The sequence below is a fragment of the Meriones unguiculatus genome, chromosome 11 (genome assembly GCF_030254825.1).
Source record: "Meriones unguiculatus strain TT.TT164.6M chromosome 11, Bangor_MerUng_6.1, whole genome shotgun sequence".
NCBI classification, from domain to species: domain Eukaryota; kingdom Metazoa; phylum Chordata; class Mammalia; order Rodentia; family Muridae; genus Meriones; species Meriones unguiculatus.
In genome coordinates, this window is record NC_083359.1 from 54,927,424 (window position 1) to 54,947,449 (window position 20,026).

The 20,026-nt window shown below is 52.3% G+C and overlaps 1 protein-coding gene across 3 annotated transcripts; it reads left to right on the top strand.

Moving 5' to 3' along the window:
• Positions 1-1,712: 1,712 nt before the first annotated feature.
• Etnk2 (ethanolamine kinase 2) lies at positions 1,713-19,675 on the top strand. 3 transcript variants are annotated; one of them, XM_021633761.2, is made up of 8 exons: positions 1,713-2,254; positions 3,787-4,046; positions 6,943-7,065; positions 11,561-11,703; positions 12,857-12,940; positions 15,143-15,288; positions 16,739-16,812; positions 18,699-19,675. In XM_021633761.2, the coding sequence occupies exons 1-8, from the start codon at positions 2,000-2,002 to the stop codon at positions 18,769-18,771; spliced, it is 1,158 nt and encodes a 385-aa protein (XP_021489436.1). In that variant the 5' UTR covers positions 1,713-1,999; the 3' UTR covers positions 18,772-19,675. The 3 variants fall into 3 exon arrangements, with proteins under 3 accessions (XP_021489436.1, XP_060220302.1, XP_060220303.1); XM_060364319.1 differs by lacking the exon at positions 6,943-7,065 and having other exon boundaries at positions 1,772-2,254; XM_060364320.1 differs by lacking the exon at positions 3,787-4,046 and having other exon boundaries at positions 2,123-2,254.
• The last annotated feature ends 351 nt before the right edge of the window (positions 19,676-20,026 follow it).

Genomic DNA, 20,026 nt, shown 5'->3' on the forward strand with positions numbered 1-20,026 from the left:
CTCAGAATGTCAGACATCCAACAACCCTACCTCCCATGTGAGAAGTGCCCAGAGACAGAAAGGCATTTGCCCAAGATCACTCTGTGAAGAATCAAGTGGGGAAGCGTCCTGAAAAATGATCCTAGAGTCCAGCCCAGCTGACTCAGCTCCTGGGGGTTCCCACCTCAGTCCACTGTGAGAAGGGCTGGCATGGGGGCACACCTTCAAACACCTTGGTTTGGGTCAGGTGCACACACGGGCTGTCTTCCACCTCAAGGCCTGAGAACTCCACAGGCTGAGGGCTCTTCTCCCACTTGTCCCTCAGGCTGTCAACAAAGTGTATAACTTAGGGGGGTGAGCAAGCAGCATGCCTCTTTGACCCCCAAGCATCAGGTACCAAGTGTCCAACCAAGCCCTTGGTATCTGTAGGCTTTCACTGTCCTGGGGTTATCGTCTGGGGTGATGTTTGTGTAGCAGGAGCTGTGAGCAGAGTCCTGGCACAGAGCTGAGAAGAGCCTGGACTCCCACAGTTATGTGTCTGGCGCAGCATGGTTTTCTTTGCCTATTGCAAAAGAGAGAGCTGCAGGCAATGTCCTTCCAGTTCTGGCATCCTGGGGCTTCATGAGGACCTTAAGTCAGTGGTCCCTCCCCTATCATCTGCTACAGTGTCCAACACTGTGGCTGCATGTGGCTATTGGCATCCTTATTAAGATTAAAGTTGCACAAAATGTCACGCTGGCCACATTTCAAGTGCTGAGTAGCCACGTCGGGCTAGAAGCCCAGCGTAAGAGGCATCGGTGTAGAAACTCTATCAGAAACCTGGATTCTGAGCAGCAGGAATCAAAGGCCTTGTGGTTGAAAGGTTCCCGAGTAGGTCAGGAGGACAGCCTGGGGACACAGAAACTCATCCATTTTGTAGGCATTTTTCAAGTGGGGCAGTGTGAGATGGTGAGCCATGAGGTTCCCCAAGGCAAGCCCAGGTTTTTCAGTGGTAGAAAGCTGATCTTGCTCTAAGAGAGGGGCTTTCCAAAGGCTGGCATGGCCTCTTTCCACGTGTCTTCTCTCCACTGTAAGTCAGTCAGGAAGCTTATCCTTTCTCCTGGATCTGTGTCACGAGCCATTCCACACACACTTAGGTCCATAGGTTGTGCCAGCCCTTTGATCACCTTTTTGTTCAACAAAGCAGTGCCCAGTCAGCCTCTCAGGACAAGACGATTTAAGCATTGTTCAGTGAATCAAACTCAGTCTTGCCCAAAGTCGTGGCTTACGGTGTGCTCAGGTACTCATAAAGTATATGGGAATGTTCACTTAGTGTCCAGTCTGCCTATGGGACACTCACCCCCCCACCCCGCACCATCACCGCGCGCGCGCGCGCGCGCGCGCGCGCGCGTGTGTGTGTGTGTGTGTGTGTGTGTAGGTGGTGATGGGTGATGCCTGGAAACCTTAGAAATGAAGCCCAATCCGTTTTCAAAGGTCCAGGGATCTGAAGGCAAGTCGAAGCCCACACTGTAGGAGCAGCCGACCTCCATATTCCAGGAAGCTCTTCCGCCCTAGCCCTAGCTCCTTACCCTAGCTACCGGGGAAGACCTGGCAAAGAGCTGTGGGCCCCAATGGGAAACAGGTCATCTAGCACTGGGATGCGGAGCAAGGATCTAGGCGGAGCCTGAGAAGGCTCCTCCCTTTGCGTCATTAGGGCGGGGCTTCGCCGCCCCGCTCCCCCCCCCCCAAGAGCTCCAGGTAGCCACGGACTCAGCAGCGGGAGACGATGGGCAGCCCTCGGCCGGAGGCGGGGACGGGGCGGGGGGCGTTACTGCGGCCCGTGATGTCACTGTCGCGGCGGACCCCGGCGATCCCCGGCCAGATGTGTTGCCCGGCTGCGCGCCGGCGATCGGAGCAGGCAGCTCGCTCATGAGTCATGGACTTCCCCTGGCCCCTCCTCGACCACTCCCACTCTCTCTCAGGCCCCCTCCTTAGGGGCTAACGCGGGCGCGGCGGCTCCGAGGGGGTGGGGCTGCTGGGAATGGCTGTGCCCCCTTCAGCTTCAGTGCGGTGCTCGCCCTTTTACCTGCGGAGGCAGGCGCCCTGCCCGCAGTGCTCATGGGGCATGGAGGAAAAGGCGGCGGGCAGCGCCGGCTGCGGGGAGCCACCAGGGCCCCCGAGGGCCGCCGTCCCGTGCTTCAGCGTCGCGGTGGACCAGGACGACATCCTCCCCGGTGCCCTGCGCCTCATCCGGGAGCTGCGGCCGCACTGGAAGCCCGAACAAGTTCGGACTAAGGTAGCCGAGCGGGCGCGAGGCCGGGGATGGGGCCCTGCCTGGGCTGCAGCGGGGCTGTGTGGACGCCCGTCAGTGCATCCTTCCGAGTGAGGGTCCCAGGGTTGCGCGGCTGTTGGCGCAGGTTTGAACCGAGGTTTATGTTTAACTCTCCCGTCTCTTTTGATACCTATGCAAAGCTGGGCTCAGGCTTCCCTGACCCTCCCTACTCGCCTGATCCTGAGGTTCCCAAGCGTGCAGCCGGAGGTTCACCTGCCCACTGTCAGCATGCTGCGCCTGCGGCCCCACCCCCTGTCGCTGCGTGCTTGTCCCTTAGTTGCCTAGAAGTGCGTACCCAGCCACTCTGAAGCCCCAGGAGGCACGAACTTTTAAGGAAACCTCCCCCCTACACCTGTGTTGTCCCTTCACCCTAACGTGAGATCCAAGCCTCGGGGACCTGAACATTCCCTGTAGCCCCAGGAGCCAGCCCTGTGGAATTCGGAATTCCAGTTAAGTACTGAGACCTTCACCATGGCCTCAGGCTGGCCCAGAGTAACCCCTCCCCATCCCGTCCCTTCCCCCCTCCCCACGCCATTGCCATCCCACCTCAGCTGGATCTGTTCTCTCCCACCACCACACACCTGTAGGCAGAGCTGCTCCCTGTGGCCCCTGGCTTACTCCCCAGCTCTCCTGCATTCTCTTAAAAACCCACCCAGCTGCCCACACCCTGGGTAACCTGAGAAGGGGTAGGGCTCCGAGTCCCAGGCCTTCTGAAAGGGGAAGGCACAGCTCTGAGGAGAGCTGGGCTGTGTGTGGTAGCCTTTTCAGACGACCCAGTCAGGCAGTGAAGGCATCAAGCAGACCTGAGGGGATATCCAGCAGTGTGGCAGGGGCTGATCTATGCTCTCACTAGGCCTGCTTCCTCCCACAGAATCGGTGCAAGTGGCCTCTAAAGTCCCACATAGCATCCATAAAACTTTATTTCCTGGTCTCTTCCTCCTCATCAGTCTGCCCAGAGTCTTTGTTCTCACTTCTGTTGTCTCCTGTTTCTCCTGGTGTGGAATTCAGAGACTCAAGGACTCAGCCCTGGGATGAGTGCCAACCTCAGTACCCTCCTTGTTCCTCTGCCACTGGATGGAGCAGGAGATACAGCTGAGAACCCCTTGCCTGCCTTGGCGAAAGGCAGTTGGTCAGGATGTTTGGGCAGCTTCCAGCCCTTAAGGCCACATTTTGTCCTGAGGTGGGTTCTTTCAGGACCAGGAGTGGAGAAAGGAGGGGAGGGCCTCTACCTAATGCCTAGCATGGACGCGCCCGCTCAGCCAAACCCCATGTCCTGGGGGCAGTCCTAGGCTGAGTGTGCCTGGGCTCAATGTGGCTGCCACTGCCCCCACCCCACCCCCAGTTTTAGTTTACTCCAAGGCAGGGCATAGTGCTAGCTGGTGTGGGATTGTGTTCAGCATTCAAATGAGCACATTCTGCTTTGACTGAAGCTCTGGGAAGAGACCAGGGGATCATACCCCACCCTCCTACCCATGGCTGCCCTCTCCCCATGCTAGCGCTTCAAAGATGGCATCACCAACAAGCTAGTGGCCTGCTATGTGGAGGAGGACATGCGGGACTGCGTGCTGGTCCGGGTGTATGGGGAGCGGACGGAGTTGCTGGTGGACCGGGAAAATGAGGTCAGGAACTTCCAAATGCTGCGAGCACACGGCTGCGCCCCCAAACTCTACTGCACCTTTCAGAATGGGCTGTGCTACGAGTACATGCAGGGTGTGGCCCTGGGACCGGAGCATATCCGAGAGCCCCATCTCTTCAGGTGAGGAGGGTGAGGATTGAAATGCTTGTTGATGTACTCTATTCAGAAGCCACAGCATTCCATGGCCCTAGATGATGTCCACTAGAAGGATGAGTTGCAGGAAAATGTAGCAAAGAACAGCACCCCCCCCACACACCCATTTCTCAAACCTCTATCCACTCTGTGTCTGATATGAAAACATTCAGAAGCCCTGGGAATTAAATCTGAGCCAAATTCTGAAGGCACACAGGATTTCTTTTCTTCATCTTCTTCATTTGTTTTTCAAAACAAGGGTTTCTTCGTGTACCCTTGGCTGTCCTGGACTCACACTGTAGACCAGGCTGGCCTCAAACTCACAGAGATCCGCGTGCCTCTGCGCACTCACCCCGCTCCGTGCAGCACTTAAGATTTCTACCTCTCCCTCTTTCTTTCCTTTACTGGAGATAGGGTCTTTTGGTATAGCACTGGCTCTCCTGGAAATTGATATATAGGCCAGGCTGGCTTCAAGCTCAGAGACCTACCTGCCTCTGCCTCCCAAATGCTGGAATTAAAGGTGTGCATCACCTTGCCCAGCTTCCCTCCCATCTTTTGCAGAGTTCAGGGTCAACCTGACTTTAGCAGGAATAGCCTCTCCTCCCTCTAAGCTGAGGGCCCTTTGGGTTCTCTGACAATAAAGACCCAGGTTTAGCATACACTGGGACCTCCATGCAGAAAGCCCACAATACCTGGGTCTTATTCCCAGTATTCCCAGTAACTAGGACTTAGGAACTGCATTTATAGTATGGAAATATCCCATGGATACCACTGTAGGCCCCGACAGGGGAAACCAAACAGCCCCCAGTATACCATCCTCTCTGCTCCAACTGAGCCAGGGCAGGGCCATCAGGCAGTGTCTTCCCTCTCCTCCCGCTCCCCCAGTGCCATGCGCCATGTGGATGAAGTCCACCAAACTATCATAGTGAGGTCTGGGCAGGCTAAGGTTTACTCCCAATGCTGGGGACAGCAGTGCAGGGGCTTTGCTTGGCATCTGCAGTGTCCAACCCCAAAGGTAGGAGACTTTTCTTGCATACTAAGGGCAGTAATGCCTACCGAAGGGTAGGCTGAGCCTCTTCTGCTTATCCTTACCCACCCACCAGTCAGCCCAAGGAAGTGCACTTGGCTCTCTTTGCATACATGGCTGGCCCTCCACACTCCTGTGCTGCCTCAATGTCCTCGGACATTGAATTTGACTTGTGTGTTATAGTTGTGTGTTGGGTAGAGGGGGTGAAGGGCATGCCCACCTATGCAGGGTTCATTGGAATTCAGTCTGAGCACACCCAACCTGGAGAGGTGGGATCAAAGCAGGGCACATCAGCCCCTGCCCTCCTTTACTGGTCTCCCTTAGTCTTGTGTGAATAAGCTCAACTACTGGCAAGTCCCCACCACTCCTAGTCTCCCTCCGCTTCTCTGAACCTCATGCCATCACTCATCCTCTTTCTGGAAACAATTACCACTGTCAGGAAGATTGAAGGCGGATTTAGGTGCCATAATAAGAAGTTGGTGTTTGGGGGAGAGCCAGATATTGGGGTGGGTGTAGGACGTGGGCCTTTCCTTGGTGACTTTCCCAGGATGGAGATTTTCTCCTCTTGTCATGAAGACAGGGTATCTGCAGGAAAGCACCCCCCCCTCATCCCTTGAGCCCACCCCCAGCCTGATGTGCAGAAGCTCTGCAGCATGAAAATGCTGAGTGTTGAAGTTACTTCTATTGCTATTCACAGAGCAGCTCTATTGACATTCAAGGAACAGCTCCGTTCAGAATCTTCCTACAGAAGAAACATTGGGGCTGGGCCTCAGGTCTCTGTCTGCTTTTCCCAGACCCTTAGTGGGCTTTCACCTACCCCAGGACCTCTGACCTCCATGTACCTACTCAGCTGCTGATGGCCCTCCACCCTAGAGGAAGTGGGAGGCTTAGGGAGGAGCCTGAAACTGACATTATCCTGCCCTGCAGTGCGTGGCTGATCTCTTCCCAGGCCTGGCAAGGAGAGGAGGATCCTTAGGACAGCTCTGTAACAAGGTTTCAAACAACCAGCCCCTTTGTTGTCCTTCCCAGTGATTATTATTCAAACAACAGGCAGAGGCAAGGGAAGCTCAGAAGCTTGGGTGTTGGACGCTTGGCAGGCAGCTACGGGTGGACTGCAGAGGGAGGCCAGGCAGAGCCCAGCTGGGACCCCAGTCTCCATGCTGACCTTGGCACTGGCCTTGGTGCTAAGTTCTTATCAAGGTCCTTCCCTCTTCAGTAGCCAGTCCTCTACTCATCCCTACTTGCTCCCAGCTATACACTCCTCCCCCAGGACAGCTGGCTCATTCCACCCCAGGACCTTGGATGTTGTCTGTAGGAGAATTTGGCTTGTTTTGAGTCCTTGGTATCCGCCCACCAGTATCACTTCTCTGTGAAATCAGAAGGGGCTGCCCCAGGCCAGCTTTCCCACCTTGGCTAGACTGATAAGAGGCTAACATTTCCTCCTTACCTCAATACCCACTGATCTCTTCATAGAAAGGGGCCTCTCCTGGGAAGACAGGGCAAAGTCCAGGGGTAAGGGGAGGAAGGGCACTGCCCTTATGCCTGGTTGCCCCTGTATTCCCAGGGGCTGCTATGGGGAGCCTGGGGAGAGCGAAGCCACTGGCCTGGAGCAAATGCTCCTCTGTTTTTCTCTGGCTCAGCCCTCGACTAGAAAAGGAGCAATCGATGGAAGGTCTGACTGCATTTTTCTGCCTTCTGCTGCGACTTTCTTTGGGAGACCAAGGGCTGTTGTCATGCCCCCACATGTGGGCTTCTGGCTAGCACCCAGAAGCTTTTGGATCTTTTCTGGTCAGATGGGGCTGAATGGGAGGACGAGCTCAATACTGACACTCTCTATTCCTCCCATTTCTGTTATAGGTTAATCGCCTTAGAAATGGCAAAGATTCACACCATCCACGCCAATGGCAGCCTGCCTAAGCCCACCCTCTGGCATAAGATGCACCGTTATTTCACTCTGGTCAAGGATGAGATCAGTCCCAGGTACAGAGAGTTGAGAGGGCTCAAAGCCGCCACTGTCTCTGCCCTTCCCCCTTACTTTTGGCTCCAGCCCACTTGTAGAGGAGGTTGAGGGATGCAGTTCCCATGAGGAGGAGTTTCTCCTGAGCACCCATCCTGAGCCACAGTCCAGGCAGAGGGAGGCCATTGGCTGCATCTCAGCAACACAGATCAGTTTTGCATACTAGTGCTTATTTTTCTTTGAGTTCTCTGACTCTGTCAGGCAGCAAGATTAGGACAACTCCCATTTTTCTTAGGAAAGACTAGGGTTGCTAGAGGAAGCTCTGTTCCCCTGTCAGGCAGTCAGGGTGAGGCCTTAGTCTCCCGTCCCAGGACTTAACTCTTAAAGAACTGTCTTCTGTCTTTGGAACCAGAGGAGGGTGGAGCCTCTGGGAACCTGAGGTGCTGAGGTCAATGGGTCATTTAAGAGCAGACAGCAAACTCTAGGGATGCCAAGATTCCCTGGTGACTGCCTGACTCTTCATATGCCTGTGTACCTTTGGGGACCATGTCCCCCGTTTTGTTCTTACTCACACCTATTGCTTCTTGAAGAGCTCCTTCCAGGGACAGAAGCTTCTCCCATTCTGAGTCTACTTTCAAGCAAAACCGGGTCTCCCAAAGCCCCCCTTGCTTGCTGGTTTGCAGGTGCCCAACTCTTGACACACGTTGGAGAATAAAGCATGGAAAAAGAGTCAAACACATGGTCTCTGACCATCCAGGTACCCTGCAAAGATTAAATATTAACTTTTTTTTTTTGAGATAGTGTAGCCCCCTGGGCCTGGAACTCACTGTGTAGACCAAGCTGGTTTTGATTCACAGAGATCTACCTGCCTCTATTTCCCAAGAGCTGGGATTAAAGATTTGTGTTATCATACCCAGCAAGCGTCACCTTTTAAAATGGGTTAGAATGTCCTTGATTGACAGGTAATTATATATACAGTGTGCAATGGTGCAATCAGGGTAACAGGTGTCTTCACTTCAAATGTTTATCATTTCTTCGTGCTGGACATTCAAAGACATCTCCTAGCTCATTTCAGTTTGAACTCTACCTCTGCTGAAGTGTTAAAGGAGGAGGGTGGTGAGGAAGGTCTGAGAGAAAGGAGTCTCACTCTGTCCTCTGGAATGGCCGTCATTAACTCTGACCCCATTAGTCAACTCTTGCACACACCCACAACTTTATCTGAACTCTCATATCCAATGGTTGTGCTGTAGTACCCAGGCTGGCACAAGCCTGCCCTCTGTCTGACATGTTCAGACCCTGGGACAAAGACTGCCATGTCTCTGAGGACTACACTGTGACATGCCCCTTCAGCCAGCACCTTTATCTGACAGGCGGAGATGGGACTTCCTTGTTGCTGGGTGCAGGCCTGGTGCACACACATGGCTAGACACTACAGCTCCCTTTGCCTGCTGTCCCTGTGTAGCTTTGGTGGATGATCTTGTCAGGAGGAGAGAGCCCCTTGGTGAGGAGTTGGCCAGTTTCCTTTGTTCTTGTCATGCCTTTGGTCTCTGGGAAATCAAGATTTAACTTCTTTGAGCCTGTCTAAGGGCCTGTCCCCTGACCCTTTGCACTGTTTTGCCAGTCCAGGACAATGCTGAACAGCCATTGAAACTAGATGGAGCATCTTGGACTCCAGGCATTACCTCACAGCCCTGACTTATTTAAGCCTTCATTTCACAAACATTGATTGACTGGGATTAAAATGGTAGAAAAATGAAGGTGATTATGAAACACGCCCTGCTCATCAGGAGCCAGCTGGGTAAACAGAACATGCCTGTACTTGGCACAAAAGGCAGGGTGTGTAATGCATAAGCAGGGGTAGGAAAGGGCAGCAAAAGTCATCTTGGCAGAAGTGACAGGGCAAGATGAGAGGGGCTACTCCAGCTCAGGAGACAGCCTGGGGCAGTCTGCTCAAGGCTGCCAAGTGGGTGAATGCGGCCGGAGGCTGTGGGAGTGGGGAAGAGGAGGGTGAGGGAACAAGGCATGGGTATCATACTAAGGAGCCAGGATGGCAAGCATGAGGAAACCAAGGTGTTTGTTTGAGACAGGGTCTCACTGTGTAGCCCACACTGACCTCAAATTCATGTAGCCCAGGCAAACCTACCTTGAACTCATGATCCTACTGCCGCAGTCTCCCAAGTGCTAGGATTATAAGTGAGTGACCCATGCCCACTGTTATAAAGGTGCCTAAGCCAGAACTATGGTTTAGGAAGAGGGCCATTGGGCATAAGAACAGCTTTGCTAAAGAAGCTGGTTGTGCACTTGAGGCGGGGAGACACACTGGGGCCAGGTTCTAGGACTGGGAAACCCAAGCTAGCAGAACCAGGTCCTCCACAGAATGCTTGCTGAGTGTGCTTCACTAGTCCCACTCAGGGAGGGCTCCCATTGGACCCAGGACTACAGGGGCCCTCAATGAAGCATGAAATGCATTTGGGCAATACTACTTGGGCCAGCTTGGCATGTAGGTGGGGTGGAGGATAGACTACGTCAGAGGCTGTGGAAAGTGACTTGGTGGCCCTGCATGAGGCAGGGTAGGCTGGCAACTACCTTAGGGACATCATGAGAGGATACTGGTAGGTGGGCTGATGAGAAGACAAAGGCAGAAAGCCGGGAGACTGGAGCAGATGAGAGTTGGTCCAGTAGGGGAGAAAGAACCTTTGCTCCTTCAGTGATAACTAAATGGAGATGGCCAAGCAGCAGTCCCTCCCCAGACAGGAGTCCCAGGCCTCTCAGAGACCCCAGCTCCTCATCCCTCCACTGTTTCTGAGGTGAGAATGTTTCTGGGGTGGCAGTGATGGCTTCCCTGCTGCCAGCCCTGCAGAGGTGGAGGAGTTTGGTGCTATCAAGGCCGCAAAGCTGGCAGAGGTCCACATGTTCAGGGAGGGACACTCTGCAGTCAAAGGGGGAGGGGCTTGGAGATAGGCCTGGATTGTTCTCGCAGTGGCCTTGGCATGGCAGGGTAGGGTCAGGCTGAGGCCAGAGACAGGGAGTTGGCCTCCGGATGTCACAGGCATGATTTTCAGACTGAGACCTGGGCAAACCAAAGGAAGCCTCCTCAGCCTTATCTTGAGATAGCCCTGGTGTAAGAGCGGAGTCTTAAAGTAGCATTTCAGGGAGGACGCATGTGTGGCTGAGGATGCAGCTTGGCCCTCTCCTCAGCCTGGGGCTGCCTGGCTCAGCGAAGCCTTTTCAGAGACCAAGGGAACAGACTAAGGGGACACAGCCCTGTGTGAGGACACATGGTAGGCTGGGACCCCAGGTGGGTTGAGTTGTTGGATCTGAGTGTACCCAAGCTGTGAGGCATCTGGGGTGAGGTTTCTTTCCTTTCTTCCTCCATTTCCCAGGTGTGTCAGAAGACCTAAGACCCCTCTGGCTTTGGCTTTCCTTTTCTACAAGGGACATGGGGACAAATTAGACAGTTCTGTTCGGCAGGGAGATGAACCAGAGCCCATCTCAATTGTCGTCTTCCCCTGTGAACCTTTGCTGTCCTGGGCAGAGAAACAGGAGCAGAGTCCAGGCCCAGCACCCCCTGTTTATGGATAGTTCTGAGTTTTGAATGTCTGTGCTCTGTTGGCTTTTTCGGTTTACACAAACCTGTGTACCTAAAGGGCCAAAGTTCAGAACACCTGAGTACAGTGTGTTCTTACCCAACATCTGTATTGATTGATCCATGATAGATCATTCCCCAACATGCTTGGCAGACAACACTACTTCAGTGTGACATGGGGGTGGATGGAAGTAGCCTCTTGAATTTTTGCTCAGCCTTTAAGCTGGTCTAAGAACAGGGACAGGAAGCACTCATAGCTCAAGGTGACAGGAATTAGTTGCTGGGAGTGGCAAAACAGGCCTTACATGGGGTGTGTTGGGTTGCCGTTGTTCCTCTGACACTGCACAGGGGCTTGCCTTCTAGCACATTGGCAGCTGCTGAGGTATGAGGGGCCACACTGGGGCACCTAGCTGCCATCTCTCCAGCCCCTCCTGGGGTTCTGTTATTGGGGAGTCTCATCTTAGGGCAGCGCAGCCTCTCCTAGGAAGTTCCCAGCACCATGGGCCAGGTCTGTTCTGCTTCTCGCCATTAATCCCATGGGCCCCATTCTCTCTTCCCCTGGAGCCATGGCCTGTGACACTTGTCACTTCTCCTATCTTCTCCTGAGTCCTCCTTCCTCACCCTGTCCATTTCACAAAGTAGCAGGGATGCCATTTAGTTAGTGACGTTTATGTTCTGCCAGCTACTTTTATGACCAGATTTTAATCTGCTTCTTGGTGTAACCATGGGAACCAGGAGGACAGGACATAAGTGGGGCTGGGCTGGCCTTTTGTCTGAGGTCTTTACAGTAAAGGACCTGTAAAGGAATAATCCGGCTAGAGTTTAGGGCTTGTCTTTCTGAGTCAGGCCTCCCTCAACCTGCAATTTTTAAAAAATTCATTCATTCATTCATTTATTTATTTATTTATTTATTTATTTGTGCCACTGTTCAGCCTTTCTGCAGATGTCCCTAAGGTGGAGGTGTTGGAACAGGAGCTGGCCTGGTTGAAGGAACACCTGTCCCAACTGGATTCTCCTGTGGTATTCTGTCACAATGATCTGCTCTGCAAGAATATCATCTATGACAGTGCCAAAGGTACAGCCCCTCAAGCCCCTCTGACTCCCAGGAGAAGGCTTTGCCATTTTCCCTTTTTCATGGAGGACATGGTATGCCTTATGTTGATCTTAATTTGTGAGAAAGAAGAAGAAATGAGAGCAGAAAAGCCCCACTTAGAAAAACATGTTGTAGCTGGCGCAGCACTCAGGGAGGCAAAGGCAGGCCTCTGTGAATTCAAGGCCAGTTTGGTCTACAAAGTGAGTCCAGGACAAAGGTACACAGAGAAACCCTGTTTTGAAAGACCAAAACAAACAAAAACCCCAAACTACAACAACAAAAACTTGAGAGGGTAGGGAAGAGATAAGAGAGGGAGAGACTACCTACATCTCACTCTTCCTGAGCATGGAACACCCCCACCCCCAGAAATACAGGTATCCCTCATTACACACCGTAGATTGGTTGGGGACATCTGAGTGTGCCAACATACAGAGTAGAGCTTGGCAGGGAGAGTACCCATGTGTGAGAAACCAGAATCCTGTCCTGGAAACACATGAAATAATAGTATTTGCCTCTGACCTCCACAGAGCACCCTACAGTACCTCCTGGCTACCTACCATACCAAATACAGTAGGAATATGAGCTAAATAGGTGTTAACATGTTGTCTTAGGAATGACAAAGGGCAGAAGTCTGTACATGTTTAGTGCATATGAATTTTTAATTAGTATTTTATGTGTTTGATTATTTTACATACATGTATGCCTGTGTGCCACATGCATACAGTGCCCACAGAAGCCAAAAGAGGATGTCGTGTCCCGTGGACTTACTGCTATGGTTGGCTGTGAGCCACATGGTGGGTGCTGGGAATTGAACCTCAAGTCCTTTGCAAGAGTAGCCTGTGCTCTTAACCACTGAACCGAGTCTCCACTTCAGCCTATAGTTAGTTGAATCCATGTTGGACCCACAGACATGGTGGGCAGGAAGTAATTGCTTTGTTTTTAATCCTTAGCTATGCTGTGGACAGGTACATTTAGATGGAGAAACTTCAGGCCCCAACTGAGCTGGAGGGGGCTGGAGCTATGGGGAGGGCAAGTGGACAGATATCAGAGGGTGTGCGGTAGAGGTCTGGAAGTCTAACTATGCCCCATTTCCAGATCTGGAACCAGTTCTCAATGCTTCTCCTCTTCCTCACAGGCCATGTACGGTTCATCGACTATGAATATGCAGGGTACAACTACCAGGCTTTTGACATTGGCAACCATTTCAATGAGTTTGCAGGTAGGGGGGATTACTCTGACCTCAGTGCCTCCTTATGATGGGTGCAAAGTCTGGTGAGGACCACAGGTGGTCCTAGACTTGATGGGAGGTGGGCACAGCCTGCTTTTAACGAGCAACATATCTCACAGAAAGGGACTCCCTCCAGAGCTGACCTCCAGCCTGTGTGGCAGTTTGGTACAAATGAGGAAAATGCATTCACTGTAGTGTCCTAGGGACTACTCAGCCTGACTGTGAATTAGGAAAAGACCCCCTTCCATACTGAGCTCAGTATCGAGGTCCAGTAATCTTAGCTACTTGGGAGGCTGAGGCAGGAGGATCCCATCAAGAACTTTCTGGGCTACAGTGTGTGTTCAAGAGCAACCTGGGCAACTTAGTGAGACTCCCATCTTAAAATTAAAGATAGTTATGGATGTATCTCAGTGGTAGAGCACTTGCCTAGCATGTACAGGGCCCTGAATTCAATATCCAGTGCAAAAAAAAAAAATAATAATAATAAAGGAGAAATACCCCTTCTCAAGTCAAGCCCTTCCCCAAAAACTTGCTAGCACCCCTTCACGCCCAGTACAACTTGTATAATTGCCCATGAAGGCCCTGAATGCAGATATGTCACCAAAAATGCTGTAAATAGGTGTTTTCCTGCTGTCCTGAAGTGGATCATTTAGGCAGAGCTAGTTAAAAGTGTTTCTGCATCTCAACTTCCTGAGTTCTAATCCTGGCTTTGTTGTTCCTAGTATGGTATTGAGGTCACTGCCCTCTGAGGCTGCAAAATGGAGATGGTGTAATGCTTTGTCACACCGTTGAGCTGTGGCACACACAAAGGCTGGGTGTGGTGGTGCATGCCTTCAATCCAGTGCTCAGGAGGCAGAGAAAGGCGGGCAGATCTTTTGTGAGCTTGAAGCCAGCCTGGTCTATGTAGTGAGTTCCAATATAGCCAGGACTATGGAGACCTTGTTTTCTGAGGGCGGGGGGGGGGGAGTCTCTCTCCCTCCCCAAGACTTGGCAGCTGTACTGTAAAGGCATGGTAATCTAGATCCTCCCATGGAAGGACAGTGTTTTCCAGCTTGAAGGCTTGTTAAAAAGTTTGATGGGACCATGGAGACAACTCCTCTATGGCCTTGGACACAGTTGGAGGGCCATCTGTAGGCTGGTATATGGGCGTGTCAGGATGACATGGCTGGCCTCTAGGGCTTAGGAGAGTTGAGGTGCCTTGACCAACCGTGGAGCCATCCCTTGGCTGCTCCCCCAACCACCCCAGGCCACCCCAGGCTGACCAATTACATCTCTTTTAGAAACTTAGGGGACCTGGCCTGTGCAGTTGCTTGCACCCCGTGGGCCCCGCTCTCTAGGACAGTCAGAGCAGGGTGGGCCTCAGCTGAACAGTGATGAGCTGAAGCAGAGGTCTGCCCTGTAGGACACATGCCTGGCAGTGCTCAGCTGCTGGTAGGCCTCTGCAGAGGCATAAGTCCTTATCCAGCGCGCTGAGCCTCCAAAGGGGATGGACTGTGTCCTTTAGGAGCCTGCAAGCAGACTGCGCAGTAGGAAGGTACAGGTCCAACCAACCCTGCCTCTGCCTAGCTGTGTGTCCTGGGCCTCCTCAGCAAGGGGAGATTCTTTGCTACCCACAGACTTGGAACTCAGAAACTCTGTTTCTCTAGAGGGTATAAGGAACACAGGGGAAGGGTGTAAGAAGGGAAAGGTGAGACCGTGGAGACGGTGGCCCAGCTCTGCTCCCACCTAAAATAAAATGCTTCTTTCTTGTGGTTTCTCCTGTGCAGAGCACATGCCTACAGGAACTGGAAAGCAGGCTGAGGACAGGGAAGGGGACAAAGGGGCCATCAGCCATGGGGAGCAGTGGAGGTGGAGCACTTCCCTGGGAAATGCCAGTGTGAGCATCAGCGGTTAGCTGCGTCAGCTCCTTGTCTGAAAGGTGACAGGATTAGGCCCCTGAGATGAAAGGGCTGGTTGGGGTCAGGTGGTGCCGAGCCTGAGGCCTTCTATGAAGCACTGCTCTCTAGGGAGTTAGACATGGTGATGCTGCCTTGGAATTCCCACCACTTGCAGGGCAGTATGTGGCACTGCCACTCAGCCAGCCTCTTTCCTCAGCCCTAGGCAGGCGGTGCAGCCCAGCCCACACACAGCTCAATGTAGGGGACTCCTGGGCTCAAACCTATTCCAGCAACTTCTGTCTCACCTGCCTCCTAGGTGTGAATGAGGTTGATTACAGCCGCTATCCATCTCGGGAGATCCAGCTGCAGTGGCTGCACTATTATCTCGAGGCACAAAAAGGGACAGCTGCAACCCCCAGGGAGGTGGAACGGCTTTATGCACAAGTCAACAAATTTGCTCTGGTGAGTGTTTGGATCCACCACAGCCCCCCACCCAGAGCCTAGGGTCACTTGTTCTCAGTTAGGACTTCTATTGCTTCGAGGAAACACAGACCTCAGCTGGGGTAGGGAAGGGTTTATTTTGCCCTGCAGCTTGAAGCTCATCATCCAGGGAAGTCAGGGCAGGAACTCAAGGCCGGATCCTAGATGTAGGAACTGATGTAGAGGCTAGAAGGAGTGCTGCTTCCTGACTTGTCTCCATGGCTTATTCAGCCTGCCCTCTCCTGCCATCCAGGACCAGCAGCCTAGGGAGTAGCATCACCCTCAGTGGATGGGGCCTTCCAAATCAGTCATGAAAATGCCCTACAGACTTGCCTACAGGCCAATCTGGTGGAGGTATTTTCTCGGTTTAGAATCCCTCTTCCAAAAGGACCCTGGCATCTGTCAAGTTAATGTAAAACTAGCCAGCCCAGTTGAGGACTGTACCCTCCCTAGAAAGGGTCTGGAAACAGCCATCTCAGATGTCTCCTGAATGTTCTTGCTGCCCCTGCCAGCCAGCCCAGGCGCTGACCTCTCTAGAGGAGTATTTCTAAGAAAGACCTCAGCCTCCTTGCTCAGCAAAACTGTTTGGCTGAACAGTTGTCTCTGCTAGCTAGTCTGAGCATTTCATGATACAGGAAGCCACTCCTTGTAGCCACTCCCTAGCTCACAACCCCAGCCTTGCTTTCCAGGTGCCTCTTCTCACTGCCACTGCGTTATGGCATTCAAGTGGGAACACTGTCTCTCCCAGGAAAACGGCTCATGCCAGCTGTCCGTTGGTGTGTGCCTAGGGGACTCCTAACACACAAGAAGACAAGCCAGCCACTCCAGGCTTCATAATTCATAACAGAGCTTAAAAAACCTGTCATTTCTGTGATCGATTGGCTGTTCTGGCTCAGACTGGCCCAAACACGATCCTCTTCCTCCCTCGATGCACCTTAAGAACAAATCTTAGCTTTTAAGCAAACAACCCTATACTAGCTTGCTCACCAACACCCCTTCTAAGCCACAGAAAGGAAAGTGGAGGGGGCCCTCTGTAGCAACTGTGTGACCAAGGGTGGGATGGGAGAAGCCCTAAGGGTGCACCCCGGCCCCTATGCCTGGGAAAGTCAGAGCGTTGTAGCTTTCAGGGGTAACTGGTAGCTTTCTGACTCTTTGAGCCTGGGGTGGAGTGAGGCAGACTGGGAGACCTTGAAGTCCTTGGACCCACCCCCACCCCCCTTCTGCTGTCCTGGATGCTAGGTTCTGGGTAGAATCGGCTCTGCTAGCCTTTTCTTACCTGTCCCCAAGTGCTGTCCAGTGTCTAGCCTCCACTTCTTCCCAAACTGGCCAGTGTTTAACTCAGCAAAACACCCAAGATGATTGTGTCTCTCTTGCTAAGGGTTGTGACACAAGTGTGGCCTGGTAGGGCTGACCCTCTCTGGCCTGTTTGCAGGCATCCCATTTCTTCTGGGCACTCTGGGCACTCATACAGAACCAGTACTCTACCATCAGCTTTGACTTCCTCAGGTGAGTGTGGGGAGTTAGGGAAGATGGGTGTGGGGCAGAAAAAAGGGAGAGCCTTGGCTACCACATGACCAAAGCCAGTCAAAACATAATGCCAGAGCCCTTCCAGTGTGTAGCTGACCCATCCCCAGCAGGGGCTGCCTGGACAGTGCCAACACGCCTATTGAAGTTACACCCATCCTCTAACAAGCTTTCCATATCACTGTTTCTCAGCCTGTGGCTGCAACCCCTTTGGCAGATCTCCAGATACTTACATTACGATACATAACAGTGGCAACATTAGTTATGAAGCAACGATGAAAATAATTTTCTGGTTGGTGTCACCCCAGCATGAGGAACTGTATTGAAGGGTTGGAGCATTAGGAAGGTTGAGAACCACCACTCAGGGCCCACTCAGCTGGTGCCTCCTGGCTAGAGCCTGACAAGGACGGAAGGCTGATGAAATGGCTCAGTGGGTAAAAGCACTTGTTGCCCAGCTTGGTGACCTGAGTTTGATCCCTAGAACCCACTTTTTAGTGGGAGAAAACTGAATCCCAAAGCTGTCCTCTGACACACATACCCCTACACTCACACAATAATATATTTAAAAAAATTAACAAGGTGTTGCAGTGCGCAAGGGTCTTGCACAGATCACTCAGGTAATTTAGATATGACCCAACTGCCTCCTATAACCACTTAAATCCACCTCTTCCTGAGGCTTAGGGACCATATCTAAACTCTGTGACAGCTTGGGGGTCCATTAAATCAGGCAGGGAATCAATCCCATTCTTCCCCAGTCTACCCTCAGAAAAGGGTATCACCATGCTGGCTCAGATCCTGGGGAATACTTGGGGTATGTTATAAAACCAGCAAAGGCAGAAAATCAAGAGCATTTATAAGGATGAGAGAAGACCCTTGTATATTGCTGGGAATGCAAACTGGCCCAGCCACTCTGGAGAAGAATGTCCCTCCCTTCAAACATTGAAAAACAGAACTTGGGTGGTGCATACCTTTAATCCCAGAACTCAGAAGGCAGAGGCAGGAGGATCTCTGAGTTTGAGGCCAGCCTGGTGTACAGAATGAGTTCCAGCAGAGCCGGACTGCTTAGTAAGACTCTTGTCTCGAGAAACCAAGATATAATAACAATTACAACAACAATAATAGAACTCCTGTATGACCCAGCAATCCTTCTGTGGATGTATGTCCCAAAGAACAGAAGTACAGGCTCACAGTGGTGTTTGCACACCCAGTAGCTGAGCGTCCTCACCTGAATGAACAACACAGTATCATTTTGGCTTTGAAAGGAAGAGAATTTGGCCATGCATTACACAAGAACTTTGAGGACACTATACTAGATGAAATGAGACAGCCATAGAAAGACAGATGCCTTAGGACTATTTGTGAGAGGTGACAGAGTCATGCGCACAGGGACACAGCAGAGCAGTCACTGGACTGAGACCAGAAAGTGGCAAAAATTAAGTTTTAACTTTGAAAGATAAAATGTTCTGGAGGTCCACTATGAAACAATAGGCATTTATCAACACCATACAATAATAAAAACAAAATGCTTTAAACACATTCTGGGGAGGGTTGCTACAGCCTGACTTAAGAAAAGAAATGATAGTGAAAATTGCCCTCACCAGACGGTGGTAGCCCAAGTCTTTAATCCCAGCACTAGGGAGGCAGAGGCAAATGAATCTCTGAGTTTGAGACCAGCCTGGTCTACATAGTGAGTTACAGGACAACCAGGGTTACACAGAGAAACCCAGTCTCCAAACAAACAAACAAACAAACAATAAAAAACAAAGGGTTGACTTGCCCAGACCTGAACGGGTTTGAGCTGAGAGGCAGTCAGCCCTCAGTAGGCTGAAGGCTCCCTGCTCAACCACTTCCTTGCCTGTCCCTGGCAGGTATGCAGTGATCCGATTCAACCAGTACTTTAAGGTGAAGCCTCAGGTGTTGGCCTTGGAGATGCCAAAGTGACCAGCCTCCTGTTCCTCCATGTCCTTCTGCTGCTGGACCTGCTCCCCAGGGTACCCTTCTGCCTTGGAGTTGGCACCCTTGAGGAAGGTGGGCATCCATGGAAAAGCCCCCCCCCCCCAGTGGATGCCAATGAAGACCTCATTTTCCTGTTTGGAGGGGCTGATGAGACCCAGCATTGTCCCCTTCACCCTGCCAGGCTTGGAGAGGAAGTGCCTGCAGAGAGCTGGGAACTGTCCCTGTGAGAGCACACCATTTTTCAGCCCAAGCCTGCTTGGAGCTTGAGCTGCCTGTTTGTCCTGGACTCTCCCTAGTAGGGGAGGGGAAGGGCTCATTTCTACCTCTGGTGCCCAGCCTTTAACTGAGCCATGTATGCCCCAGGTGAGAGGTGCTGAGCTCCAAGCCAGCAGTAAGACAACTCTGCTTGTCATCTTGGGGGCAGAGCTCCCCGCTGGGCCTAACGGCTCCGCCAGCAGCTGCCTCGTCTGAGGCTGATGACTTCTCCAAGCCAGATGTCATCCAGTCACCCCTTCACCAGCTCCCCTCCTTATGCTTCTGCTAGGTTCCTGCAGAGGAGAGGGAATGGTCTTGGGTTGGGGGCAGGTACCAGAGTCAGCAGCCTCCACCTCTTTCCCTTCCAAGAATCTGTCCATCTCTGCCTTCGATTCTGAACTTAACTGAGGTCTTCCCATTTGGGATGAACAGTGGAAGGCAAGGGACAGAACCTAGGCATCTTGAGGCCAGCACAGTTGCCCGAGCACAGCTAGACACTGAAGGGGTTGCCAGCTCAGTATCCGCATCATCCTAGTCCTTATGGTTCCTGAAGGGGTCTGGTATGGACCCCGCCCTGCTGTGATCCATTTGTAAATGATCATGTGTTTCTGCATTAAAATGTTTGTTTCTGGAATCTGTCTTGCAAGGACAATAGCTTGTAGTGTGATTGGTAAGCACATGGAGGAGCAGGGCCAGCCTCCCTTCTGCTGTGCCGTTGGAGTCCACTCCTGCTTGAGCTAAGGTCCAGCAGCCCATACACCTCTGATGTCATCCTTGCTGCAGCCTTCAAGGTCACATGCTCCAGTAGAGGCAGGGCTTCCAGAGGGTGCTAATGAAGGATCTGGGAGGGGTTTGGGGAGACAACCCTGGCATAAAGATGGTGCCAGGGATGGGAAGAGGTCCCCAATGTCACCTGTGGACTCAGGTGGCCATGGACATAATTACACAGCAATGCCCACCTTATTTTCAGCCACCTGGAACCAAG

Excerpts from the sequence above, each read along its gene's own strand:
- Etnk2 (XM_021633761.2), top strand. The coding sequence starts at position 2,000 with ATGGCTGTGCCCCCTTCAGCTTCAGTGCGGTGCTCGCCCTTTTACCTG. Across the intron at positions 12,941-15,142 it reads CCATTTCAATGAGTTTGCAG|GTGTGAATGAGGTTGATTAC; the intron begins GTAGGGGGGATT and ends CCTGCCTCCTAG. Across the intron at positions 15,289-16,738 it reads AAGTCAACAAATTTGCTCTG|GCATCCCATTTCTTCTGGGC; the intron begins GTGAGTGTTTGG and ends GCCTGTTTGCAG.